This window comes from Pezoporus occidentalis, unplaced genomic scaffold (genome assembly GCF_034315485.1).
Source record: "Pezoporus occidentalis ecotype Australia unplaced genomic scaffold, CSIRO_AGI_Poc_V1 ctg10, whole genome shotgun sequence".
Taxonomy (NCBI): domain Eukaryota; kingdom Metazoa; phylum Chordata; class Aves; order Psittaciformes; family Psittacidae; genus Pezoporus; species Pezoporus occidentalis.
In genome coordinates, this window is record NW_026912779.1 from 6,419,010 (window position 1) to 6,445,680 (window position 26,671).

General features: G+C 37.7%; 1 protein-coding gene across 3 annotated transcripts in view; it reads left to right on the forward strand.

The window, feature by feature from the left end:
* SLX4IP (SLX4 interacting protein) overlaps positions 1 to 26,671 on the forward strand; it is a 78,398-nt gene that overhangs the window by 15,259 nt on the left and 36,468 nt on the right. For all 3 annotated transcript variants that reach the window (XM_062610581.1, XM_062610589.1, XM_062610596.1), the window contains exon 4: positions 23,880 to 23,969. In XM_062610581.1, the coding sequence (XP_062466565.1) occupies positions 23,880 to 23,969 (90 nt within the window). The remainder of the gene's footprint in view (positions 1 to 23,879; positions 23,970 to 26,671) is intronic.

Here is a 26,671-nt window from a genome sequence, read left to right on the forward strand (position 1 = left end):
GCTTGCTGGTTGTGGACTGGAAAGAGATTTGATTATGGATGTCCAGCCTATTCTATGTGGTTCATAAATTATTTTGCTATTTGAAGGCATTTTCTGTATGTCTGTTAGAGATGGTTCATATGCCGTTGAATCTGTACAGTATTATAAATTCCATTGATGATCATAGACTGTTAAAACATAATAGAAAGCTTGTTCTTCACAGTGGACTATAAATTCAAAACTATTTTAGAAGGTGAATGTACTTTTGTAATTACCAGCAGCATTGCTTGTCATGTTCCTTGGAGACCTTCATGTAAGCAGAGTCTTGCCTCACATTCTGTTGCTCAGCCAATTTGGTATTCCTCCTTTACACAGAGATACCAGGAATAGTAGATTGTCAAGCATTTCAGCTTTTTCTTATTAAGAAATAAAGCAGGAGAACATCACTATCACCATTAATTCTCAGTAGCTGTTGACTCTTCTATGAACCTTTTTGAAATGATGCCTAAATAGTAATACAGAGCTGTGCCTAGAGAGTACAGATGCTCCTGGAATAACGTTTGCTTGTGTCTTCCTTCTGAGTATTTCTATTCCATGTAGGAAGTGATTATGTTCTTAACACCAGACTTAATCTACATAGATACTAGTGACATTAAATTGATGCAAATGGTATTTAATGGTAATGGTGCTCACTCACAGTGAGCATCTACTTTACAGGAATGCACAAATCAAAATCTTCTCTGCTGCTGATGGCTGTCATCATACTGGTACTTGATTTTTTAAATGCTACTTCTTTCCAAATGTTTGGACTGCCATGCAGATTTGGTGGTTAGCCCCTGATGAGCAAGTGGCATGCTTGTTTCTCTAACCTGCTCATCTGCAAATCTTTTCAGTGATCCTCAAGACCTTTAGACAATTAGTTCCCTTGTCTTTTCAATTACAGTATATATCTCTTCAAATAGTCAGTATGCTGCCTGTTTAAATGTTCTAGTAGTAAGACATTAATCCAAATTATCAAAATACAATGTAGTTTAAATGTGGTGCTGTCTACTATCTTGCTGTATGCTACTATAGAGAAAGGTTTTTTTCAGATGGTGGTTTTGTTGTATGCTGTGTAAGAAAGTTCCTTTATATTGCGGGTGAGGATTCCAGGCTTTTCTGAAAGGGAAATAACTATGAACATTCTGTTCTGTGAGAGCTCGTTCTTGCAGCAAAGGTCTCCCTTGCTTCTATATTCATGTTTATAGAAGCACCTTATAGCACGTTACAAATCAGACAGAGCTAGGAAAGAAAGAATGAGCTGAAAAATAGCAGGGTTGTGGAGCAGGTGGTGGAAGGTCAACATCCTGTGGAGGAGCAACTCTGGGATAAGCTTTCACCTGTGTAACTACTGTGGAATAGCAGGGGGTATGTTAAGATTTTAAAATTGCAGATTATAAGCATGAAAATGCAATAATGTACCATTTAATATTCTAAGGAACAGGTAATTCACATGAAGAGGTAATGGGATTGGAAAGATTATGCTGCTACTTAAAGGGAAAGAAAACCTGTCACTGAATAGTTATGCATTCTGGAGTTTCCCTCTGTGACTATAGGAAACATAGGAAGTTTCTGCAGTCTGGCATTACATTAAATACATTCTCAGGCCTCTCTCTGTTGTTTGCAGCCGTCTTCAACCAATCCATTCATGGTTTTGGACTAAAGCAAAAGCTGAGTATTTACAAATAATTCAGCACCCTGCCCAGCCCGGACAGCGGCTTCTGGGCTTGGGAAGGCGGGGCTGCGCCCTACACTGAGCTGGTGTTCAGACTCACCAGCCCATACAGGTGTGGGAATCGAGTCATGCTGCTTGCTTTCTTCCTCCCTGGTGCAGTGCAGCTAACTAGCCCTCTCTTCGAAGTCAGAGGAATGGAAAGCAGTGTTAGCTCCTTTCAGTTCTGCCCGCTTACAGAGCCATGCTGCTTCTTTTGTGGAAACTCAGAAGAACCCCTTTCAAGGGTCATTTACTGTTTGTTTTTGTAGTGAATTACCCTTCATACGTATTTCTTTTCTAATGACTTCTTGATCATTTCACTAATTTGGGAAGTATACTTTTAAAGACTTTTGGTGACATGTTTATTTTTCTTAAATGCTTATAGAACAGAAACACCAACCTCATGAGGCATGTGTGTCCCAAATGGAATTAGAGCAGTCCCACAGTGTTCGTTCTGTTCATCCTCTACATCTCTGAATTTTTCTCCTCTAACTTTAACCCTGTAATTTTAGACAAGACACTATTTTGAAGAACCTTGCTTTCCAGGCACACATTAAAAACGCCCATATGGTATAAGTATATGGAAAACTTAATAGGCAATTTCTCCTTCACGTTCCCACGTGAACATGAGGAAAAAAAGCCCCACAACTTTGCACTTTAAATCTGGTGGGTTTTGGGGATTTCTGTTTGTTTGTTTGGTTTTTCTTTTAATCCTAGAAATTTCAGCCCTGGGTAGTGGGGTTCCCAGGTGGATGCTGGAGAGTTGCTGGCTGTGGGAAGAAACCTCAATTAATGCAAAAAATCCTGAGGATTCTTGTATTGAGTGATTGAAGAAAATACTGTTTTATTTATTCTGCACACTTGCCTTTTAAGTAGTATGTTTTACTGCTACACATAGACCGGAAAGATGGAAATATTTGATATGCTCTAGCCGTGACAATCTTTAGATGTGTGTGAATGGTGAAGCTACTAATTGATCTCCCTGTGTTGCAGATAGCTTGCATCTGCTTTTCCCTAATGGTTTCACAGTGCTCTCCTCAATCATGAGATCAGTGCTGTTTGGTTTTTATTAAAACAAAAAAGAAAGAAGGAATCCTGGTATTTGCAGAAGACTTTCCAGTGATTTATAAGTAAACTAACAACAGCAATTTACAGTAAAAGTTGCTAAAAATCAGAAAATTAGAGATTAAAGCAATTCATGTAAAGGAGCTGTGATGTAATAGTTGTGTCAAATTATTCCAATTTATATTACATCTTATGTGCTAAGAGAATGAGTTAAGTCTGCATAGTTGAAGAATGTCTTGGGTTTTAACAGTGGTGATGTTTGTTATTTTTAATTTCTTGATCTTATTTTTTTCCCCAAATTCTTTTCCTTCCTAACCAGTATAAAGGGAAGAAAAATCCACTTCTGTGAAACAGGACTCCTCTGTGTACTTTTAGAAAAGCTTTGTTTCAGTTTGTTTATTAATTACTTGTGTAAAAGGGGTAAGGACGTGTATATATATATGTATATATATAAAAAGAAGTATATGTATGTTGTAATGCTCATTTTAAGACACTTAAATCTCAATGCCTCTAATATTGGCGGTCTGGCATTCATTGTAAGTATAATAGGTTATTTCATGCTGCTTGTCTTTATATTCATGGTTATGATACTGAAATGTTAAGACCACACACAGACAACAAGGTCTCCAGCCACTTACGCATGTAAACAGTCTGGCTTTTTACAAAGTGGAAAAATATTTCTTGTGCAGTATTTTAACATGATCAGCATGTTAAGGCTCAATCTGCAACTGTGTCAACATTTCTTTGGCTGTAACTGTTAATTCTGTAGCCTCTTGATAATATGTAAAATGTGAAACTGGTTTGTTTACTACTGGGATTTGTCAGCAATTACTGTCTGCATTTAGCTTAGTACTTTCAAATACATAATAGATCAAAGAATTATTTTGCATCGTCACTGTTTTTTTGTAAAACAAAGGAATTTTTTCAGCTGGCTCTGAGCTCTTTAAAGGAATGTTGGAGCAGCAAATTTCATAAATATTGTTCTTATACCTGTTTGATGTTAGTAGGCACAGGTATATTAAATACAGTGAACCAGAATCTGTAGCTGTTATTTGACATGGATTTAGCTACATTTCTTTCATGCCTCAGGTGTCGTGAGACCTGGCATGGCTTCAATATAGCTGGAGTTTTTGTTTATTTTTTGCTAATTAATGCATGTTTTCAGCATTATTCTTACTATTGGGAACTTCAAGTGCAGTGGTCATAGAATCATAGAATCACAGAACAGTTTGGGTTGGAAAGGTCCTTAAGATCATCCAGTTCCAACCCTCTGCCATGGGCAGGGATGCCTCACTCTAGACTATGTCACCCAAGCCTCTGTCCAGTCTGGCCTTGAACACTGCTAGAGATGTGCAATATTATCTAAGCACCATATCATCTTCATAACAAAGAATTATGAAGACTACAAGTTCTGATAGACTGTTCTTCATTTGTTCATGGTATGGAGCTGATAAGAGTAAGACGGCATAGAAGCATTTTTATGGATGTCATATCTAGTCAGATAATGAATATTTGGTTTTACGTAGTGTCTTTTATCTCTGATCTCAATATATTTCTTAATATATTGTCTTTATATTTTTATATGCTTTAATAGTCTTTTTTAATATATTTATCAATCTAGTTTCAGTGTATTTTTGAGGTTTTACAGGTAACACCCCTCCCCACCCCCCAAAACTTCAGAACTTGCTAGACATCTCCACAGAACTTTGCTAAAGATATTTTTGCTTACTTAGAAGTAGGCTGTGTAATCACTAACTAAAACTTACCGCTGCTCCTGAGCTGGTTGCCAGGAAGTAATTCTGTGATCTTACCTAAAACAGTTCACCTGAGCTTTTCTTACAAGTTTGTACAAATCTAAATGATTTGTCTTTGTATTTTATTTGAAAGATAAAAATAACAGCACAGAATAGAATGTACATCGCTCCATAAGGCTTTCACTTTAAAAATCTCAAAATACAGAATTACTATATGGGTGAGCTAAATTATTGGGGGGAAATTTGTTTTAACTTATAGAATAAGCTATTATATGAAACTCTTGAAAGGCAAACCTGCATTTTTAAGATCACTACTATAAACTAGTAAATGTGTCAGTAGTACTGTAGGAGATTAGTAAATCTTACCGTTTGGAGATTACTGCCTTTTCATTTTTAAAACTTAAATGCTCTTTGCTGCTTAAATCCTGTTACAATTACTGGATACCACTCGGACCAGATTTTTTTTTAAGTGCTAAAATCTGAATGAAACTTTTTCCTAGTAAGACCCAAACATACCATTCTCCCAAACAGCACATGAACAGAGAGAATCAATGTGTTTCATTATCTCTATTCAGCTGTCTGGCCCAGGTTCTTTTCCTTTGATGGGAAAATGATAAATTCAAATTACGAAGTGAGGCAACAGATGATCTTTATCTGTTAAAATTTAGTTCTTGATAGCAGGGTTTGTTTTTTTTTTTTTTTTGCAAGATTTTAAATATTTCACTGAAATTATGAATTTTGTGCAAAAAAATTTAGTACAGTAATTGGAACAGAATATTTTACCCAGAACCAGTAGATCAGCTTTGAACTGAATGTTATGGCATAGTAAAGGAGCCTCTTTTCACTGCATATCTGGCAGTGTTTATGTAATGTTTCTGTATTAATATACATATATATGTTTTTAACTTATGTATTATTTTTTCACTTGTTTTTTTGCCTGCAAATGGTAGGTTTTGCCCATACCTACCAGCAATGTATCGTCTTTTGAATGGTAACAGATCACAGGCTTTAAGAGTGAGTTTTGTGATGGGCCCTTTGCCATTGGTTTGGAAATGTCTCCATCAAGTTATACACGTCTGGGAAAATCAGTCTACATTTATTGAGTAGATTCAAGTTTTAGTTAAGAAAACCCTCTGCTGAGAGTGACTGTCCTGTGATCTTAGTGGCCCCACCCTGGACTGCAGATTGAGAAGGTGAAACTGGAGTCTCTCCCATTTGAAAATAAAGAAGAGAAAGTGTGGAATGACTGACTTAAAACTCGACAACAGCAAAAGTCAAACCAGAAACTGCTGAAGATCCTTATTTATGGGGCAGAGACTGAGGCTGGCTGACTTGAGAATGGGCTGCAGTGATTCAGTAGTTTGGGCAAGGAACAGAGACGCATGAGAGCACTGGAGAAGAATGAGGAGAAAATGAGGGATGGATGGCAGCCCTGGAGCAGGGATGTGCAAGTAATGCCAAATTGAAACCTGAAATTAAAGGCTGAATGGAGGGAAGGTTTGGAACAGGGCAATAGTCTCCTGTTTGCCCTCTCTTTTTCCAAAGTATGGAGCAGGAAGATTAAAACAGGAACTGGTAGTGGCTCAATAATGAGATGAGGATTAGGAATAGTAAATAGTATTCAAACTGATGGAACATCTTGAGTGGCAAGATAAATTGGTCAGAAGACTGGTTTTGACAGCTTGAAATATGGAGGAGATCAGGAATATCCAGATGCTGGAAAGTGTCGGTTTTGGGGGATGATGTGCCCAGTTGTCTACTTTATAGTCTGCTCTCTTTTGCACTTTGGAAGGAGAAGCTTAAGGACCCTGAAGTGAAACAAAGTCACAAATGTTTTTTGTTTCTCCAGTAGTAATCTAAAGAAAAGGATGATGGTTACTGCAGATTAATTGTATTGGTTCAGTTGGAGGAGACTTCTGTGGTGCTTCCAATCCTGCCGGTTCCCTTTGGGTGTCAATGTGTGACCATGTGGTAGATTTTCCTTAGTCGCTTTTATACCTGCCTGTACAAGGTCATATTCAGACACTGCTTAGCTTAAAAAATCCACCTGCACTTGTCTAGGAGCATGCGTGATTTCCTTGGCCTTTAAGTCTTTCTGTAGTTTATTGTGACTGTGTCTTAGTACATTGCTGCTTCACTGAGTGTGTTTTTCTCATGAAGAGATGAGCAGTGTCTGTATAAGGCTGGAAAATAAAGTAAACTTGAGAGATTTCGAGTATCTATTTTTGTCATGCAATATTAATATTAATGAATTTAAATGTTTGCACACCCTAGTGTTCTCTTTGATGTTAATTACAGTAGATCACATAAATTCATTCTTGGTGTCAGACAAGTGATGAAATAACTTCCTCTTCATTTAGCTGTGTTCCTTAGCAACAGACTAGGTCTTATTAGTTAATAACATGTATTTTTGCAGTGTTTGCTATATACAAATGCTTGTCTTTCTGCTTTTTAAAAAGCTCTGAGGGGACCTTTGTTACTAAGTTCAAGCAAAAAATAATGTAGAGATATAAATACATGGTTACATGTAAGTGTAATAAAGTTTAATTGTATTCTCAGACACGTTAAAGCAAAGTTCTTTGTCTTTCTTTTACTGATGTAAATCTGATAAAATGAACAGTGTGTTTGCTTGCTCCTGTCTCTGTGGTGCATTGTGTTCCTGACATCCAGGAACTGTAATTTGTCACATGCTGCCATCTCTGTGCTTCATCTTCCCTTCAGTGAAGACAGTTGTGAGGGTAGCATGCTATTGGTTTTTTTAATTAAAAAATGAGCTGCTGCTTTGAGGGGTAATTCCTTCTCAGTCTGTAATGTAGGGTTTTTGTGTTTTTCTGTTGAAATCCATCTTTTTATCTTAAATTTATAAGGTGGACTCTTGCCAGCATTGGCTCTTTAAAAAGATGCAGACATGTAGGAAGTGCACACTCAGCCATAGCAGTCTGGCTCTGCAGATCCTGTTGGAGATCCTTAGATGGCATAGTCTTATCTGTCTTTGGCAGGTGAGTTTTGCAGCATATGACAGTCTATCCTTTGGTTTTGCTCCTGTGATGTTCACACTTAAAATTGTATGACAATTGTATGATAGCCCTGACTTTTTTTAAACCAGTGAAATCATGTTCTATTAGTAGCATCCGTTGTCATGTATTTTAATATAAAATTTCTGTCTGCTGGTAGGCATTGCTTAAGTTCTATTACAAATGTTACTGCTGTGTACAAAGAGGCCTTTCCATCTTGTCAACCTGGGTTTGACATCTTGTCATCTTGTTTGACATCTCAGTTTTTCCATCTTGTCTTTGTGGGTTTCCAGTAACATGGATACAGGTTAAATATTGTAATGGGAAGAAAAGAAACTTTCTGGCCTGTAGTATTTGTCTGTTGGAAGAATGCTTCAGAGATCTGGTCATCTACTACCCACAGAGACTAAAACCTTCACACAGGATACTGTGGTTGCCCCATAGAAGAAAGGGGAAGTGTATTCCCAAAATAATTACCCTGAAATTTATCGCTGAATGTCTTGAGCAAAATGGAAATGGATTTATGCTATGAAGCGGATGGCAAAGCCTTACAATGTTACGAGTTGTATGTTTTCTGGAGCTATTATTTATCTTATTCAGTTGTTTCAAAAATTCAATCAGGAATGTGAAACTTCCACTGAATCTGCTTGGTTTTACGTACCAGAATATTTAAAGACCCTGAAAGATACATTTAGTCCTCAAATACAACAAATTGTCTCTAAGTGTGTGACTGTGAACTTTTTCTGCATCCAGGCAGAGATGCTACAATGACAGAATCTGACCTTCTCTTTTAAAATCTCTTCCATTGCTGCTGCTCTTGTTGGTGTCCTTTTGTTTCTGTAGCTGAGATGGATTTTTTTTTTTTTATAATGGCATTTTAGAAAAATTATTTTTAAGCATCTGTAACCAGAAAAACAGAGAATCTTTATTTATTAAAAGGCATTGTGGAAACAAGGGAATTGGACATCATGCAGCATTAATAGAGACTGTAGTCTTAAAGTGCTTCTGTATAATGACAAACTGACCTTTAGTTCTACTGTTTGTATGCAAGTAAAGTGCTATTGACAGACATGGTCTACATAGAGAGACTCATGGAGAATTTTCTTCTAAAATCTCCACCGCTTTCTTGTAATACTGAGATGCGGGACTGTTTAAAGCAGTTATTATTTAATTTCTCATAAATGTTAAGTGAGAGTGCTTTCTAAAAATCCCTGGAAAGCAGACCTGAATACAAACCTTGTAACATGAAAACTTCAGTGGGGGAAAGACTCTGGCAGGTTACTCATACTTTTGTGTTTCCTTTGAAAGAAAAACTTTCCCAGATGGTCACTGCAGGGTACTGAATGGGACCAGGAATTTTATGTAAGCATTTAAGCTTATAGCCCCTGTCAGAATTCCTTATTTGGGGATTGGATTCTTTGCAAAGGGTTTTTCTTTTTGTTTTTTTTTTTTCCTAACCACTATCTTTACACTATTAAATGAATACAAGTTGAGGGTAAGACTATCTGCAAGGTCATAGTGAAACTTAAAGCATAATGGACAGAGTACACTTACCGAGGCTGGAACTGGAAATAAACACACAAAGGGAAGTATATGGCTGGACTGATAGTTATAAATTAAGTGTCAAGGTTTCAAATCTGGGAAAGTATCATCAGAATTTATAAAGTTCTATTTAAATAGTCCATTCTGCTCACGTCAGACATCTGTTAGTGGTTATTGTTTGAGTGACCACCATGTACATTATACAAAAAGGAATGTGTTTTTTGTAAGATCTCTGCTAATGTGGCAGATAAAATCCCAGTGTTTGATAGCAGTGCCAAAGGGCAAAGAGGTGCTGAACAATATTCCTCATCTTTACCATAACTTTCCTTCCTGGAAAAACAGGCTTTGACAGTGGGAAAATGAAGACTAAGATAAGGAGAGGTGGAAAGAGGCTTGGGAACTGAGAGTGATATAGACCAGAACTGTACTTGAGCAAGAAGGAAAAAAAGTGCTTCTGGTGCACTGATGCACCAATAATTATATTTTTTTGTTGATTACAAATTTGAGTTATATCCCCTATGCTGGGGTGATAAATTAAAAGGAGGAGCAAGCTAAGGACCAGTTGTTTTTGTTGGCATGTAGCATAAGTAAACCAGGCCTGGTTTTTACAGCTCTAGCAACTGATTGATGACTTTAAAGAAAAATGTACTGTTTTTATCAATGCTGTTATCAGTCTCAGTTTCATTTATCAGAGGAGCAAAATTGGAAGTGATGAAAATTATTTATTCCTTGTGAGCTACAAAACAGTTGACAATGATTTTTTTTTTTTGTTATTGATTATAGGCATTACATTTCAAGACAGCGTTGTTGAATTGAATGTCAAATGTCAGTTGCATGTAAACTGTCTTAACAGAGCTAGCAGGTACATGCAGGTTATGGAAAATCAGGCATACTGCAGACATGTTAAGTAATTCACTTTTAGTTTTCTACCTTAACATATTTCTGGGTAGACAGAAACATTACAGTTAAGCAAGATTTAATTCAGCTAGGTGACATAGTAAATGCTCATTCCTAGGTGGCGTACCTTACTTACCGAGCTACTTTCTTCTGTGAGTTTTACTATAGTACTCACCGGTTTAGAAGATGCATTAAGAAGCAGTTGTGACCTTGGTAGGCATGGAGAAAGTCTCGAATGATGAACTTAAACTCATGAAAAATGCCATGAAGCATTAGGAGACCTCTGGCAATTTTCTGCGATAGGCTTACTGATAGAGCAAGGAGAAAAAGAATCTGATAAATGTGGAAATAGATGCGTTTTTGGCTAGAAAGTGATAAAAAATGTTTTACACAAGATTATCATCTAATGTACAGAAGATAATTTTTGGTTTCTTGGTTTTTTTTCGGCAGTTTGGCTCAGTATGAGGGGAATGTGGGAGACGAGTGAAGCAGAATTAGGTCTCCTGAGGGCGAGAGCACTGGCTTGAGCATGATTCTCTCTCTGCATTTGCACACAGCAGGGGAGGGTACTAAGATGCATTTGTGGAGTTTTGCTGTTTACCAAGATGTCATTAAAAAGTCCAAATTTTTGAAACAGATGCATTAACTTTGAAAACTGATTTTCCAGTTTCATAGTGTTCTTGCTGCAAAAGAAACAATGGGGGTTAATATAGTTGTCTGTTTTGGTTAATTTGTACTCTGCGCTGGAGTAAGTACACAGAGAGCCAGATTTTAGGGCATTTTATATGGGAATAAGAAACTTTGGCAGAGCTTGTTCTTTTTAAATTGCCGTAGTTTCATGTATTTGAGAGTGCCTTGCTAGGGCCAGCAAGTTGTCAGATCAATGTCTTGACATCTGTGGCAGGGAAATTAGCATAAATTCCACTGAGGCAGAATGGACGGGTATACAGATTTGTGTAGTATGTTGGGAAGAAGTCCAAACACCCATTGTAAAGAGAAATCATGCATCACAGCCTTCTGGCTTCTTTACAGGTACTGGTGAGTGTAAAGAATGGGGCACTCTGGTTGCTATAACGGGGCACTCTGGTTGCTATAACCCATTTAGAGTCTCCAAAAGTGATTTGCCTCACCAAAGTGTCTTTCAGTGAGTTAAAGAAGAAAGTCCTCACATAGATTACCTGGCTGAAGGATAAAGGTGGATGGAGGCAGTACTGGAACTGGACAGGGAACTCTGGGGTAGACGCTGTATTTATAAATAAATAAGTATGTAAGAATATATATTTTATATATATTAAATGTATATATTTATGTATTAAATATGTATTTATAAATGACCTGAGAAAGGAGGTTACAAAGACTTACAATGAAGTATTGCAAAAAACCTCAGAGTATTGAGTGCTTGTACAATTAAATGACGGATGAATAAGTCAATGTGATGTATGTGGGGTGAGGGAGAACAGCTTCGAACTTACGGATGCAAGTGATGGGTCATAAGCACAGGACCACCACACAGGAATGACAGTTCAATTCACAGCATCATTTTAAAATGCAAAACCAGTTGTGGGAATAGTAGGAACAGAACGAAGAAAGCACAAGAAATAACATCACTGTGCCATGGTACAAATTGTGGGCATGTCTACTTCTTAAATGCTACGTGTACTTGTAGTTCTCCTTAGTGGAACTAAGAATTAGTGAGAGGTGTAGAAATTCTCCAGTATAAGGAAAAATTTAACACTCTTCATTCATCCTGGAAGCGAGAAAGCCGGAGGAAGGTGGGTGGGGAATAATAGTGATCTGTTAACTCATGGATAGTGGGAAGAGATAAATAAGAAATGACTGTTCAGATTTAACAGCTGAGGGTATTCAATTAAACCAACGTGATAATTTGAAATGAACTAGGAGATACGATTTTTCATGCATGTGTGATCAGTTTGGGGGACTGCTTGCCACAGGATAGTGTGGATACACAATACATGCAGTTTTGTAAACCAGTCTAATAAATCATGGGAGAAAATGACCACTGATGACTTCTACTTGTGGGCACAGCCTATGAGATACAAAGCACCAGAATCTCATGTTGCTGTATGTCTAATATATTTACTAAGGAAAGTACCATTATTTGCTTATCTTTTTTAACCATTTCCTGTAGACAGCTACTACTAGTCACTGTCAGAGCATACAGGTCACTGTGGTCCACTGGACTGGCCCAATAAAACTTTTTATGTATTTAAAGTGAACATTTTGTTACATAAAATCAACACTATTTATCATTCTCAGTGATTTTAATGTTCTCCATGTGTGTTGGGATTGCTGCTAATTATCACTGGAACTTTTATAAACATAATTGTGGGAAATATTTCCCACATATTCCCAATTAGTAACATAATCCAAGGGGAAATTTGGAAGATTTGGCTTTGAAACGTAAAACTTCAACTTTTTAAAAGTGCATTCCCAAACATCACTTGAAATCCTAGGTACCGATAGTCATCTGTAACATTGCTAAAATGATGTCCTTTCTTCTCTGGGACAATGGCTTTGCTGATCTCAGTGAAATAGATATATAATTTTTGATAATAGATCGCTTTTTTTTTTTTCTTGCTGCTCCCCCTTCAGCTTTAAATAGGCTTTCTCCAAAATCTTGGGAGCATGTTGTTTCTATTATACTTCATAATAGGTGAAAATGAGCAATGTGTTACCATGCTGTCTGTTCAGGGTATTAAAAACAAGTGTTTTCCCTTGGGCTTTCATTACTTGATTGACCACATGTGAACGTAATACCTATCAATGCACTTAGTGTGAAAAAGAGTTACATAAACTGACAAAGCCAGTTATTGAATAGACTATGCTTGTGTAAAGTACTGAGTTGAATTCTTTCAGTGTCCAGTCAGTGTTTGTTTTCCTGTTAAAAACAATCACTTACTTTGAATCTTCTTTCCTGCTGTTGAAAGAGACTCGAGTTGATTTTTATGGATCTTTAGAAGAAAAAGAATAGGCACTTAACCCCCCCAGCCCGAGAAACTGAGTTGTAGGAAGAGGATTCACTTTCGTATTTTGTTATAAATTTTTAATCTATCTGATAGGTGCATGAAAATGCTGATTAACATGTATAATCTAAAGTTGTACACATCTGCCTTCCTTACAGGCAGGAGATGTGCTACTGGTGCCTCTTGAAGGCCTAATGTTAGAACAGTCAGGTGTACATTTCAGCTGCATATGATTTAAGTTAAGGCCAGGTTGTCCACCACCTGCTTTTCATTGCCCTCTTCTCCTACCAAAGGTTGTCACTTACTAAGTTTGTTAGGAGAGAGAGATGAATAGTCACTCCCTATTTATTTCTACCCAACTGAATAGTTTTTTAGTATGTATGTTAATACACGTGTTGTATCAGAACTGGCTTAGTAGGGGACAGTTGGACCTGTTCAGTTCTGAAAGCGGTAACCTCAAGAAGTAAGAAGGAGGCAGAAGGGACAAGGACAGACAAATGGGGAAATAGCTTCCTCAGTTTAAGTTTTAGTCTAAGCAACTTTTCTGGTGGCAAACACCTCTACCATGAATCAGCAGCACCTTTCACAACTTGTCCTCACTTGTTGCTAACTCTTCAGTGTTCAACTGTGTTAATATTTTACATATTTTTTTTATAAATCAGTTCCTGCTGTTCCTTTTGTGTCCATATTTGCTTTTTATGCATGAAGTCTATTTATTATATACTGTCTGCAATGCCAGATAAAAGCATTTTTTTCCCTTGAATATTAAAAAGAGAAAAAGCTATTCCTTTGCTCTCCAGCAGGCAATTCCTTGAGATTATTGCTGATCTGTTTCCATTATGAAATACAATGTGTTCTCCATCCATATGATTCCGCTTTTTCAGCAGTAAGATTTAGAGCATCACTTGTTCACTTGAAAGGTTCATCTGTTTCTTCCCTTGTACCTTTGTAGCTAATGCATTGATCATAGAATCATAGCATAGTGATGATTTTGTTGAACTTGCTTTTGCTTTATGTTGACTAAATATGCTACCACTTACTAGACGGATTTTGTCCAAAGGGTGTGACTTTTTAATATGCTTTTTTCAGAAGTGAATCACATTTTTCTTACATTATTTCTGGTGAAGCCTTCATGCAGTTCTTTAATGTGCTGGGCTTAACTTAGACAATCAGTTAAAACACAGAGTTAAAAAGTACTGCTTTTACGCACTTGGAAAATGTAACATTTCAACCACTAAAGCAAATAGAACAATATTAAGAAATTTGGCTTGCTTGTACTTCTTTGCAAATAAAAAAAATATTTCTGCTTTATGTATTTGTCTAAAGTCTGAGCATGTGTAATCAATGTATCTTTAATCTGCTAAATTATTTTGGCATAAGGATTTCACATCTGCAAATATTTTATAACGAAACATGGACTGCAGATGTTGGGTTTGGTTTTTCTGTTGCCTCCCCCTTCCCACTTCAGTAGCTGTATGCTGCGGTAGGTAACATCTTCATGAGAGGGAGGGAAGGAAGTTAATTTCAGGGCAGGTGAGACCTTGTCTCTTAGTATAAAAAGGAATCAGAGGCTTTGTGAAACAGTTGTGAAGTTGGGGGACATGGAACAATTTCCTGTGTGGGATCTGCCCTCACTTCCCAGTTCTGTTTTTGTGAGAGGGAAGTCAGCCCATCCCTGCAGCTGGTGTACCATAAACTCAAGAAATATGTTGCTGGATGCATCATATGCTTGAGAACTGTTGCTCCCTTCACCTTAGCAATGGGGAAATTACCTTCCCAAACAAACATTGTGGTTTTATCTCTTCTTCACCTTACGAAAATTTCGTAAACTGTGTTTTCCCTGCTATTCAATGGTTGGATTTGTTTCCTCTGGCAGAGCTTACATCAAAAGATACTGAGGGTGGTGGCTTTTTACCTTTATTTTTATTGCATTTAATTAGCTAGTCATGATGAGCATCTGCAGAAACACATAAAATCAGGTGGTACATTACTAAGCCTCTTAGCAGTCCTGTGTGGTGGTTCTTTTCATATGCCTAACAAATACATCAGTCACTTGCCAATACATACTTGGGGTCCTATGTTTATACTTTAATGTTTGGTTTATTAATATTAAAATATAGCATGTAGAGCATGTGTGTGAAAACTCTTTAACATGTAAAAGGTCTGAAAAAGCCCTTCAAGCTTTTTTATCACTGTCTGTAATTTCTTCAGAAAATTATATTGTCACTTTGCTGTTTGTGATTATTAAGTTGGTTGGAAGCTTTAGTCCTCCCTGCTGTTTCCTAGCAGAACTTTAAGCAAGCCCTTTTAAGTGTTATGAACCTCCAGTCGTTCTACTGCTTTAACCAGTTGCTTGACCTGTTATAGTTAGAAAGAGCTAAATTTGAAATTCAATTTGGTTACTATGAGAAAGTATTGAAGAAGCTGATAGTGAACCCGTGGTACTTCTGTTTCTATAGGGCAAAAATCAAAGGAAGTAACAATCATTTTAGAGTTGCCAGTTCTCAATATTTAATGTGATGATACCTATTACTGTAGTATCTGATCATTACTAAATGAATGATTCAGACATGCAGAGGTTTTTGTACAGGTGTGTACTAGTTCCTTTATCTTTCCATCTGGGTAAAAAACTAATCCCAGTACTGACTTTCTGGAACCACAAAGGACATCCCAAATTCCAGTTTAGTACAGCGGTGACAAGGCCGTTCTTCTCTTTATGAATCACTTTCATAACACCAAATTTTTTGTTGATAGCTTCGGGTGAGAGCTGGGTAAGGTACCTCTAATCTTCATCTGTACCCACTTACCAAAGATCAGGTGATACATAATGTGTTTTGGTGTGTCCAAGCCATAGGAAATGTCCTTAAAGTGTACGGTTTAGAATGAATTGCATTTATGTAGATTGTGAATATGTTCAGCTGTCCATTTAATATGGCTTCTCACCCCCTCCAGGCCTGTGTCATAAATGCAGGTTGCCGCATAGATGAGTATTCATTGCCTGCTAGCTATGATTTAAAAAATATATAGTTTTTATAAGAATATTTTACAACAAAATGGTGAAAGCAGCTTGTTGGAATCACAAATTATCTTTTTATTATCTTAAACAAATACTGCGCTGCTATATCTGTTTTTCTGGATCAGTTCTGACACAGGCAGGGACATGGTGTATATCCTTTCAAAACAATGTGGAGATTGCACTGTTACTTGGAGACTTTGCCCTGAGGAAAAATTTGCTTTTTGCAATTGTTTGAGCTCCAGCTACATGGCTCCTTTCGATATGTAGGCTACAAAAACCTCCTACGGAATTGGGATCAGACCAGCACAGATTGACAACCTAAATTAAGCTTAATTCTCTCCTGCAATTTAGGCCTCTTTTTCAACATTGTACCTGATAGAGCAGTTCTCCAAGACAAGTCCAGATGTTTAGATTAAGTAATTACTGCTTAGCCTGACTGTGGTGATGAACTGAACGGGTCTGTTTGCGCTGAAGCATTCTTATGTTGCTAAAAACATGCAGATCCTTTAACTCAGCAGATACTTAGGGTGTTCTTGAAGGAGTTGTCTTGATTAATTCATTTTCCTGTGTTGATTTGGGTGGATCTCTCACAATTACCTGCTTTAACAACAGCATACTAGTCCTTACTTTGAAATTCTCCAGTATCATACACAGCTCCATCAGATTTGAAACTACTTTATTTCTTTACATTTCCCTAAGACTTGAATCATTCACAACTATTTTTTACTACCTTCTGCATTGTTCAAGAGTCGAAAATGCTGCCTTGATAGCGTGTCCTAGTTTCTTGCGTTTTCAGACTACATTGCTCAAAAGTTGGCTTGTTCTCTGCTTGCACCTCTTTACTTGACGTGGGAACCTCTGAATGTGATCTTAATACTCCTGTAGCTCATTGATTGACTTTTCAGATAACTGTTTCTTTTCTTCCTCTAAATCACCAGAAAATTAAACACTCCTCCATTCAGGAATTTCCCATACTTAAACTATACTCCTGAAAAAGCAAGCCAACCCCTTGCAAAAGATCACTTAGATATAACTTGTATTCAGGTTATAAAAAGGGGGAATTTCCTCCCTGCTTTTGGGAAGTCTGAATGCATTTTAGATCATCCAGTTCCTGCTGAATCTGTATATGGTTTAGTATAGCCATCTTTGAGGAGAGATCTGCAAGTTAGACTCTTATGCCATTGCATTAGTGTTGTAGGGTGATTTCATGGGGGACTGAAAAGAGCTAAGTGATGTTAGTTAATGGCTATGAGCCTTCTTTAACAACCAGTTATTTGTTAAAACTGTTCTACAACTCTGGTAAATAAAATAGAATCCATTTGAGATTTTCAGAGGGCAGCCTGCTTGTTCCCTGTACACTCATGAAACTGCACCATAGAGCCCAGGTACTGTAAAAGTTTTGTGAGTCATAGCAGAGTTCGGGCTGTTGGTATGAATGCTACTCTTCCAGTTGTGCTCATCTTCTGGCTTTTCTCCTTTTTCTGATTTGAGATCCTGCAGTCCCACTTTGCATCTAGTACAAGCAGCTGTGATTTCCCCAGTGACAGAGTGAATGGCTCAGCATTGGTTTTGGGTTACAACTCATCTCCTCAGAGCCATGCAATATTTATAATGAACTGAAAGCTCTGCAGAATTTCCAGAACCAAACTGTTCTCCAGAAAAGAGAAAAGGCCAAAAGTGGAATATCCTACCCCCCTCCCCACCCTGAAATTTAATTCCTTCTTCTTGAGCATTCTGAAGAACGGCCTTGTATCATAAACTCCTTGAGGGTTCCTGCTTGTGGCTTTTTCTGGGGGTTTCTCTATGATCTCTTCTGCTCTCTTTCTGAATCAGCTGGTCAGAAATCCTGCTATAGTCATGTTGTGGTTTAAGCCCAGCTGGCAGCTAAGTACCACACAGCTGCTTGCTCTCACACACTCACACCGCACTGTGGGACGGGAAAGACATTTTGGAAAAAAAGGTAAAAACCCCATGGATTGAGATAAGAACAATTTAATAATTGAAATAAAAGTAAAATATTATAATCCAATAATAATAATAGGAGGGAGAGAAGGGGGGGGAAGAGTGTGGAATACCCCTTGTGCCCCTCTTCACTGGCAGAGCATGGGGCACTGAAAAATCCTTGATTTTAGGGTAAGTGCTGCTGAGCAACAGCTAAACCATTGGTGTGTTACCAACATTATTCTTAAACTAAAGCCAAAACACAGCATTGCACAAGCTACAAGGGAGAAAATTAACTCTATCTCAGCTGAAACAAGGGTAAATCAGTTCCTTCTGTTAGGTGACCTTCTGTTTAATGTCATGACATTAAACCCGGTCACTGGTGACCTGTTGGTTTCTACTCTCCTGAAATTTAAAGTTGAAAAAACACCTGCTTTGAACAGCGACTAGAAAGGCACCAGTTCCATGCAGTCTGACTGTGTAGTGGAAAAAAACCCAAACAGCGATGTTGTCCTCTCTCCTCCCTTTTTTTTCCCTAAGGAGGAAACCCCCCAAAAACCAAATCCCAGAAATTCTGAAAAAAATACGTGGAAAATCTGGGCACATATCAAATCATAACTTTATCTACTTAAAAGAATGAAAAATGTGCAATGTTCAGTGCCGCCAAACCTTCTTTGCCCCCATATTTTTTTATGCCAGGTTGAGGCATTTGACTACTGGAAAAGTGTGTCCTGCAGTTTGGGAAACTCTGTGTATTACCTCTGACTGTATTGTTCCTGGGCATGTGTGTAAATGAAAGGTAAATTGATTTCTTGTAATGACAAATATATCTCCTGTGCTGTGTGTGCACTTGCTTAAATAATGATTTTTGCCTGTTGCTGGAGAAGAAAGTAAAAATATTGAGGATGTTTTGTGCTAACCATAGGAACAAAAGGAAGACCTAACATTTTGGGGTCAGAAAAGTAAAGGAGGAGAACACACTTTTGCTTCTGAAAAGCCTGGAAAAAGTGAATATGCATCTCTCTCTCCCTATATATATATATATAGTCATAATATAGTTGGCAGAGTGTATAGGCCAGTGACTACATAATTGTACTTAATATTGTAGACGTTTGAACTTGCAGAACTGAATGTAGAAAGAATTTAGGATGGAATATATTAAAATTTTCCTTTTTTATTATAAGACAAGGTATTTCGCAAGCTTGTCTTATTTATTTATTTATCTTCCCTTTCCCCCCTCTTCTCCCCCTCTTCCCTCCCAACCTATCACAGAATCACAGAATGGGTTGGTCTGGAAAGGACCTTAAGATCACCCAGTTCCAGCTCCCTGCCATAGGCAGGGACGCCTCATGCTAGACCATGTTGCCCAAGGCTCTGTCCAACCTGGCCGTGAGCACTGCCAAGAATGGAGCATTTGCCACTTGTTTGGGCAACATGTTCCTATGTCTCACCACCATCACATGTGTTTCCTTTTCCACTGACCCTACATCCTGCATCTGTAGAATAATTACAGCAGTGGGAAATGCTAATACGTGTCTTGGGAGGCTGGCTCTCCAGTCCTGTCAGGTTTAATGATGCAGCACATTGGGAATGATATAACTGAATGCAAACTCACCATGCTGATCCTCAGCATCCCAAGTCTTTTTTTTTATAATAATCAGTTTTATGATATTTGAAGTCATGAGGTTTGAAGAAATGAGAGTAGACGTATTGTAAAAAGAAGTATTCTTAAGTACAGGAATAAAAACTATTTGCATTTATCTGCTCATTGGAGGATTTGCGATAATAGTCCACTGTCTAATATGTGCTTCTCCTGGGTGAAGGTTTTAACAGGTTTTGAGCAGATGACTTGCCTTGGCTGACCTACCACTATGCACTGCTATTCATTCTGTTTATATTATGCTTCTGGTTATCTTTTCCATTTGCAGAATCTATGAAGTGTTTGATGTATTTGTATAAACAATTTGATTCCAGAAAATATGTTCTGAATTAGATGCCATTACTGTACAACAATACACTAACAACATTTTGAGCTCTTTTCAAGTCCTTTGTTTAATAACACAGTGAATGTTATTAGACTGTTACAGTAAGTCCCGTTAACATTAAAAACCAACTTGTAAAATTGAAAAGTTTTGAGTTCTGAAATTATGGATGATATCAAATTGGAGCATCTGTTTCCGCCTTGAGTTTTCTGGTGAAATGTTTTTCTACTGATTCTTGACAAATTGCTTCTCATTAAATCAGGCTTTTGGGTTTCAGTTTTGATAATCATGCCTTTAAAAATCATTTTCAGTGGAAATTTTTAGATTGAGATTCTGTAAAAACATAGAAGTAAAACTTTCTCTACTTTTGGTTTGCCTTTCACTTACAGTACTGAGGAGTCACAAGTTGCTTCTTAAAGCCACAACTACTGGAACTACTTCTTTTCATCTAAAATAAAAGTATCTAACAGGGACCTAGAAGAAGTCTGGAGAGGGAATTTTTACAAGGATGTGTAGTGATAGGTCAAGGGGGAAGGGCTCTGAGATGAAAGAGCGTACAGTTAGATTAGAAATTGGGAAGGAAATTCTTCTCTGAGGGTGGTGAGACAGCTGGCACAGGTTGTTCAGAGAAGCTGTGGCTGTCCCATCCCTGGCAGTGTTCAAGGCCAGGTTGGACGGGCCTTGGAGCAGCCTGGTCTAGTGGGATGTGTCCCTGCTCATGGCAGAGGGTTGAAACTGCATGAGCTTTAAGGTCCCTTCCAACACAAATCACTCAATGGTATGATTCTAGTATTTTCACAGAATTGCATGTCTCCAGAACACAAAATTATTTGGAAACAAGTAGAAGATCATCAAATGTTAATATAAGCAGTCTACATTTTGCTTCCAATTCTCTCTGTTCCTCACTTGTATTAGAATTTAATCTGTACAGAGAACTTTTCCTTTGCTGCTGGAGTGGCCAAAGCTCTATTGAGCTTTGTAGCATAAGTACGATACAGATAGCTGTACCACGTGAAGGCATATAGAGTATAAATACAGTGTAGTGTATACCATGTGTTGCATAATTTGAGAGTGCAAAGGAGCCTGCGTGGGAGCTGTTGCTTATATTGTGTTCAGGACTTAAAAAAAGTGAAAGGTAGCAAGACCCAGAAAAATCTGTGCTTATATTATCTTACTCCCCATGTTCCCCTTTGTCTGTGACAGTTCTGTTTCCTTGTGTCCTGTCGCAAAGCTATTTTAAGTGAATGGCAAAGCTAATGGCTTTTGGATGTTGAAATAGTTACAGGTATGCCATCCACAAGAAGGTTGCTCCAAAACTCAGAGGGAAAGAAATCTTCCATTGGGAAAGCTTGTTTGTTACATGGATTTACATATTATTCATATATATTTGTTTTTCTTTGAAGTAATACAAATGTTTGGTCTGTTTGTAATATTTTGAAGACTATTTTGAACTGTTCCATTATCTGGTTTCAAATATGGCTTGTTATTTTCTTTTTTTTTCCTAGCTGTTTTCAAGGCAACTGAGACAAATATTGACATTCAGAAGAAAATAATTACAAGCATTATCTCTCCTTGAAAAGCAGGTCTATACTTTGCATCTCTATCTATATGTCAAGTTTCTGTAGTCAGTAGAAAATTATGCAAGCTAACATGTAGCATTTGGTAATTTGAATTTTCTTGATGTACCAAATACTTGTTCGTTGTTGTAAGTGCTGAACCATGAATAATTTAGTGGCTTTCACTTCATAATAGGCAGTGTCTGCTAACTTTGAAGTTAAGTGGTCAACTCAAAAGTTTGCTGGAGCTGACTAATGATTCACCAGAGATTTTTGAGAGATATTTTGTCATCAATTTAAAGCTCAGAGAGGTTTGCTGTTGCAGCCATCTGGTAATTCTTGGTTCTCTAGAGGAAAGAGAAGCCTTTTGATAAAACACATCAAAGCATTCTGCTCTTTCAATGACTGATACCTGTAAGTAACTTAGAAGTTTCTCAAAAGGATTTCACAATGCCTGACTCATGTGCCAAACTTTTGCATTCTAGCTTCAATACAACACTGGTGGTGAAATATATCTTAAAGTAGATTTAAATCATTATTTAAATAGTTCTGTTCATGGATAATTTACAGATCTAAGTGTTTTGTAAAAAGCAAAGGTTTCTACTTTATCAAATAGGCTGTCATGATTAATAAAATTGATGCTAAACCTTGTTGTGCTTTGTATTAACTGTACAGGTGAGGGTACTCTCAAAGTCTCTACTTGGGCTATACCATAAATCTAAGATATAGATGTACTGTCTTAGATTGTAGGTCATGTACAACTATAGTGTAGAAATAGGTATCATATTCTTTCTAGAACTAATTCTGTTAGCAGCTGGAATTCTGGTGTGGGGTTTGCAGATGTTTTTCAGCGAAGATGTTTTTCAGTGAAGAGCAAATATGGAGAGAGGGAGAGTTAGGACAGGAAGTGCACTGCAGCGTCCACTTGAAACCAGAGCGGTCTAATGCTGGTTTGTACACACAGAGTTGAGATTTGTCTGGAATCGGGATGTTGTTTCTATTCCATCAGACATTCCGGATGTGCAATTGCCATGACTGCACATGTTCAGTCTTCTCAAAGAGTGAGTTTATTGCATCACAAATGCAGCACAAGCAGCCAAAACAGAGTGATGAAATTGGCTTTTTACCTTTCAAGTTGTTCAGATAAAGGGCGTCTGAGTGAGATGTGGTGGTGTGTTACAGTAAAGGAAAGGGAAAGCATTACCTTGTAATGCCCCACACTGCTGGGTGTGAAAAGGGGGAATATTATCTTTTTTCACTGGAATGAAAAAGGGGTGAGTTGGTCCACAGTGGAACTAAGGACAAGTGTTTGTGCCATTCACTCTTCCTTATGTTTTAGAAGCTCATCGTAATGACTGAGGTACTGATGAAAGAAAGTAATTAAGCCTCCTATGTCAGGTTCTCCTCAATGTCTATAAAGGAATTTCAGAAATAGTTGGTGTGTCTTGGGCTGTACCTGATTATCACCCATAGCAGCCTTATGATATCTGAAGAGGACCTGCAAGGATGCTGGAGAGGGACTCTTCATCAGGGACTGTAGTGATAGGACAGGGGGTGATGGGTTTAAGCTAAAATGGGGAAGTTCACGTTAGATACAAGGAAGAAGTTCTTTAATGTGAAGGGTGGTGAGACACTGGAACAGAGTGCCTGAAGAAGTGGTAAATGCCCCATCCCTGGCAGTGTTCAAGGCCAGGTTGGACAGAGCCATGGGTGAGTGACATGGTCTAGTGTGAGGTGACCCCCTGCCCATGGCAGGAGGTTAGAACTGGATGATCTTAAGGTCCTCTCCGACCCAAATGATTCTAAGATTCTATGATACAGTTTTTATTAATAGGTTAGCCTTATTATCATTTAACCATTCCAAGTATAGTATTTGCTAAGTGACAAATGAATATTAGGTAGTCACCATAAGTTCTTTAAACATACTGATTTTACATTAAGTAGTTTGGAGAGACTTCTAAAGAAGCTGAGTTTTTAAGGAGTTAATAAATTTAAAATGCAAACTAGACCATTAGTATGGTACTACATTTTCAGAAAACAGAATGATGGGAGATGGTGTAGGTATGGCTAATTCTTCACCTGTTAACATTTCCTAGAACTCAGATTTAAAAGTGCATCTAGCAGAAGAAAATTCCATGTGTTTGTTGTTACTGTTTCAGCTTTTCAGTGAGCAATCCAAGACATAGGTCTGGTGCTCTTGTTTCTCATTAAGCTCAATAAAACAATGGTGAAATTGTAACTCCATAATTTTTCACAGTTTCAAGTTGTGCCTGTTGTATCTCTGAATCAGATGCATGTGCTTACCTGATTGTTTTCCTCCTGCCTGCTTGACATGTGCTTCCCAGCAGCTACAGTTGAACATTTTTTTTCTCCTTTCTTTTTTTTTTCTTTTCCAGTGTGGGAACTTTGCTGTTTTGGTGGATGTTCATATTTTGCCTCAAGGCTCCAGTAAAGACACCAGCTGGTTTTCAGATCATGAGAAAGAGGTACAGCAAATATCAATCCTACTTCAAAAGCATGTGGCTGCAGGGAAAAAGTTGGATTGCCTTGAACTGTTCAGGATTTTTCAGTGTTATGAGAACATTGTTAGTTATACCTACCCATCAAGGGTTGCTGTGGGACCCCAAAGTCAGCCATATGTGCTTTTTGAGTCACTAATGACCACTTTCAATTTGCCTTTTAATTTTTAAACTCTGTGTGTGCATGCATGCATGTGTGCATGCTGTTCTCATTCTTCTGCCTTGACTTTTAATTTTAAAAACATACTTCTCATGGATGTTTGTAAATTACCCTCAGTGATATGAAACAGATTGTGACAGGTATGGTTTTTACAGAGTTTGTTGGTGGAATATCTTTCTATTAATTGTTTCTCGTTCTGAGAAGTATGAATGATGTTGCATTTAGAGAGTGCAGGAAAACATAATGACAAACTATAGTAGAACTGTTGCATCGTAGGAAAAGAAACTATCTTTATCCTGACAACAGCTGAAAAATGGGAAAATCAGTGCATCAAGTGAGCAGCAAAATTAGGACTGTAACATTCATCAGCCTCTTTGTGATTTCTGCTACAAGCTTGTGATGAGTTACTGGCAGGAGTTTTCCCCTCTTTCAGCCTGGGTGGGAACTTGAGAAGTTTTCTGTTGAAAATGAGCGCAGGACGTGTTTGAGATGCCTGTGGACTTTCCCGCAAGTCTCCGTTACGGCAATTTTCAGCAGATAGTTTTCCTAATCATGGCAGAATTAACTTGTCACTGCAGAACGTCCCCAAACATCTCAAAGTAATACACTTCAATAGAATTAAAAGAAACAATAGATGAATATCCCGAGGGAGAGAAAGCTGAATATTTAAGTGTGTGGTTCATCCAATTAGTGCTTTATTAAGCTGAGAAGGAAGAAAATAGGGGAAATCTTTCCCACTTCTTTTTTTTTTGACTAACTGAATACTCCTTACCCCTTTCTATTTATAACCAGGTTTACTATCCTGGTTATCTGACTTTTAAGTGTTTTCCAAACGTATTTTGTAAGACTGCCAAAACAAAAGATACGAATTTCAGGAAATTAGCTCATGATTGACTTAATAAAGAGGCATGACAGGGCAGCATTCATTGCATTTCTGTGACCGCAGATCTTGAGTGAAGTACAAAGGTTGCATATTTTCAACAACCCAGAAGTGTGATTCCAATAGCTTTGAATTCTCTTCCTGAAAGTCCTATGCAGAATCTTAGTTAAAGTGGGAAGAAAAAGGTCTTAGAGGCAGATTATGCCTATATGTGTTTTAGGGGAGCTATTACATACTCAATCACAAGCAGTTTTCTACATTTTGGTGGTGGTTTGTTTTGGTTTTTTTTTTCCAGTTTCTTAAAAATAGCCATGGTGGTGCAGCTCTCTTGCTTGTCTGTGGGAAAAGCAGATGCCTCTTAGCTCTGTTGTAACACAAACATGATTTCTGCTGATTCCCTGCTCACCCCGGAGGAAAGTCAGAGGCTCTTCGTAGCAAACACTGCAGTCCCAGCAGGAGCAGGGAGCAGCCAGTTCCTGCTTGGAACATGGGGCACATACAGCAGTCTGGGAACTAAATGAGTGCCCATAAGCAGGAGGAAATAAGAGTTTGCGCTGTCTCACTGGGTGTTGTGGCAACCATGGTTTGCAGGCTGGTGTCACATGTGTTGTGCATAGACCCATCTCTGGGTTGCTGGGAGATGCAGGTTGAGGCATTGGGAGCCTTCCCCTTTCTCTGCCCTTCAGATTTTCCTGGCCTTGCTGTCTGTCCCTTTTCCCCTGGAATAGCAAAGTCAATGTTTTATCTTTGTACTTCAAGAACTGATTTTAATTCATGTCACTGCTATGGTCCCTCTCCATCTATGTAGAAGGTCTCACAAGTTCTTTCAGTGGTTGAAAGTACGTACAGACTATTATCTCAAAGCCTACGCTTGTATATATTTTTTAAATGTAGTTCTTGAATTTAAATAATACTTTCATAAATATAACAAGTAAATTCTTTTACACATAAATTAAGGAAGGGCATGCTCATCCTTATTGTTGCAGAAGGAATTAAATGCACGTTGTGTTTCCACTGCTTTCTAGACCTTTTCATTCTAACCTGAATGTATAATCCTGTGAAGGAATGTGTAATGAGATCACTTTAATGAGTTAAACAGAAGAATAAGTAAATATAGTGTTTTATAATTCTACTGTTCAAGCAGAAAGGAAAAAGGTATTTCTTACTGTAAGGAGAGAAAATACTGTTTCTGGTTGACCAGTGTATGTGCATTGTTTTCATTCAGAGCAGTATGTTAAAGATTTGTTGCTTTACATGCTTTCTATTCATCAAAAGTAAATTTGAAGCCAAGATATGTTAGAGTCTACTAAAAACAATTTTGTCTCTTGTCCAAACACTATAAAAAGGTAAAATGGTATTTTTGTGTGCCACAATTTATCATTTTTGTGAGCACATTATTGTGCACAATGAAAAATGAGAATACTGAGGGAAAAATCTCAAGTAAGTGTGGATGTATTAATTTGAAAACTTATTCTGGTATTCAAGAGAGAATTTTTCGTGTTTTCTCCAAGTTTTTATTTCTTCTATGGTTATTCTGGCTGAAGGGTTTGTTCTTATGTGGTTTTCCTTACGCTTTGCTGAAGGAAGTATGAAAAGATATGAACAGTTATATTTAGGAGCAGAAAAATC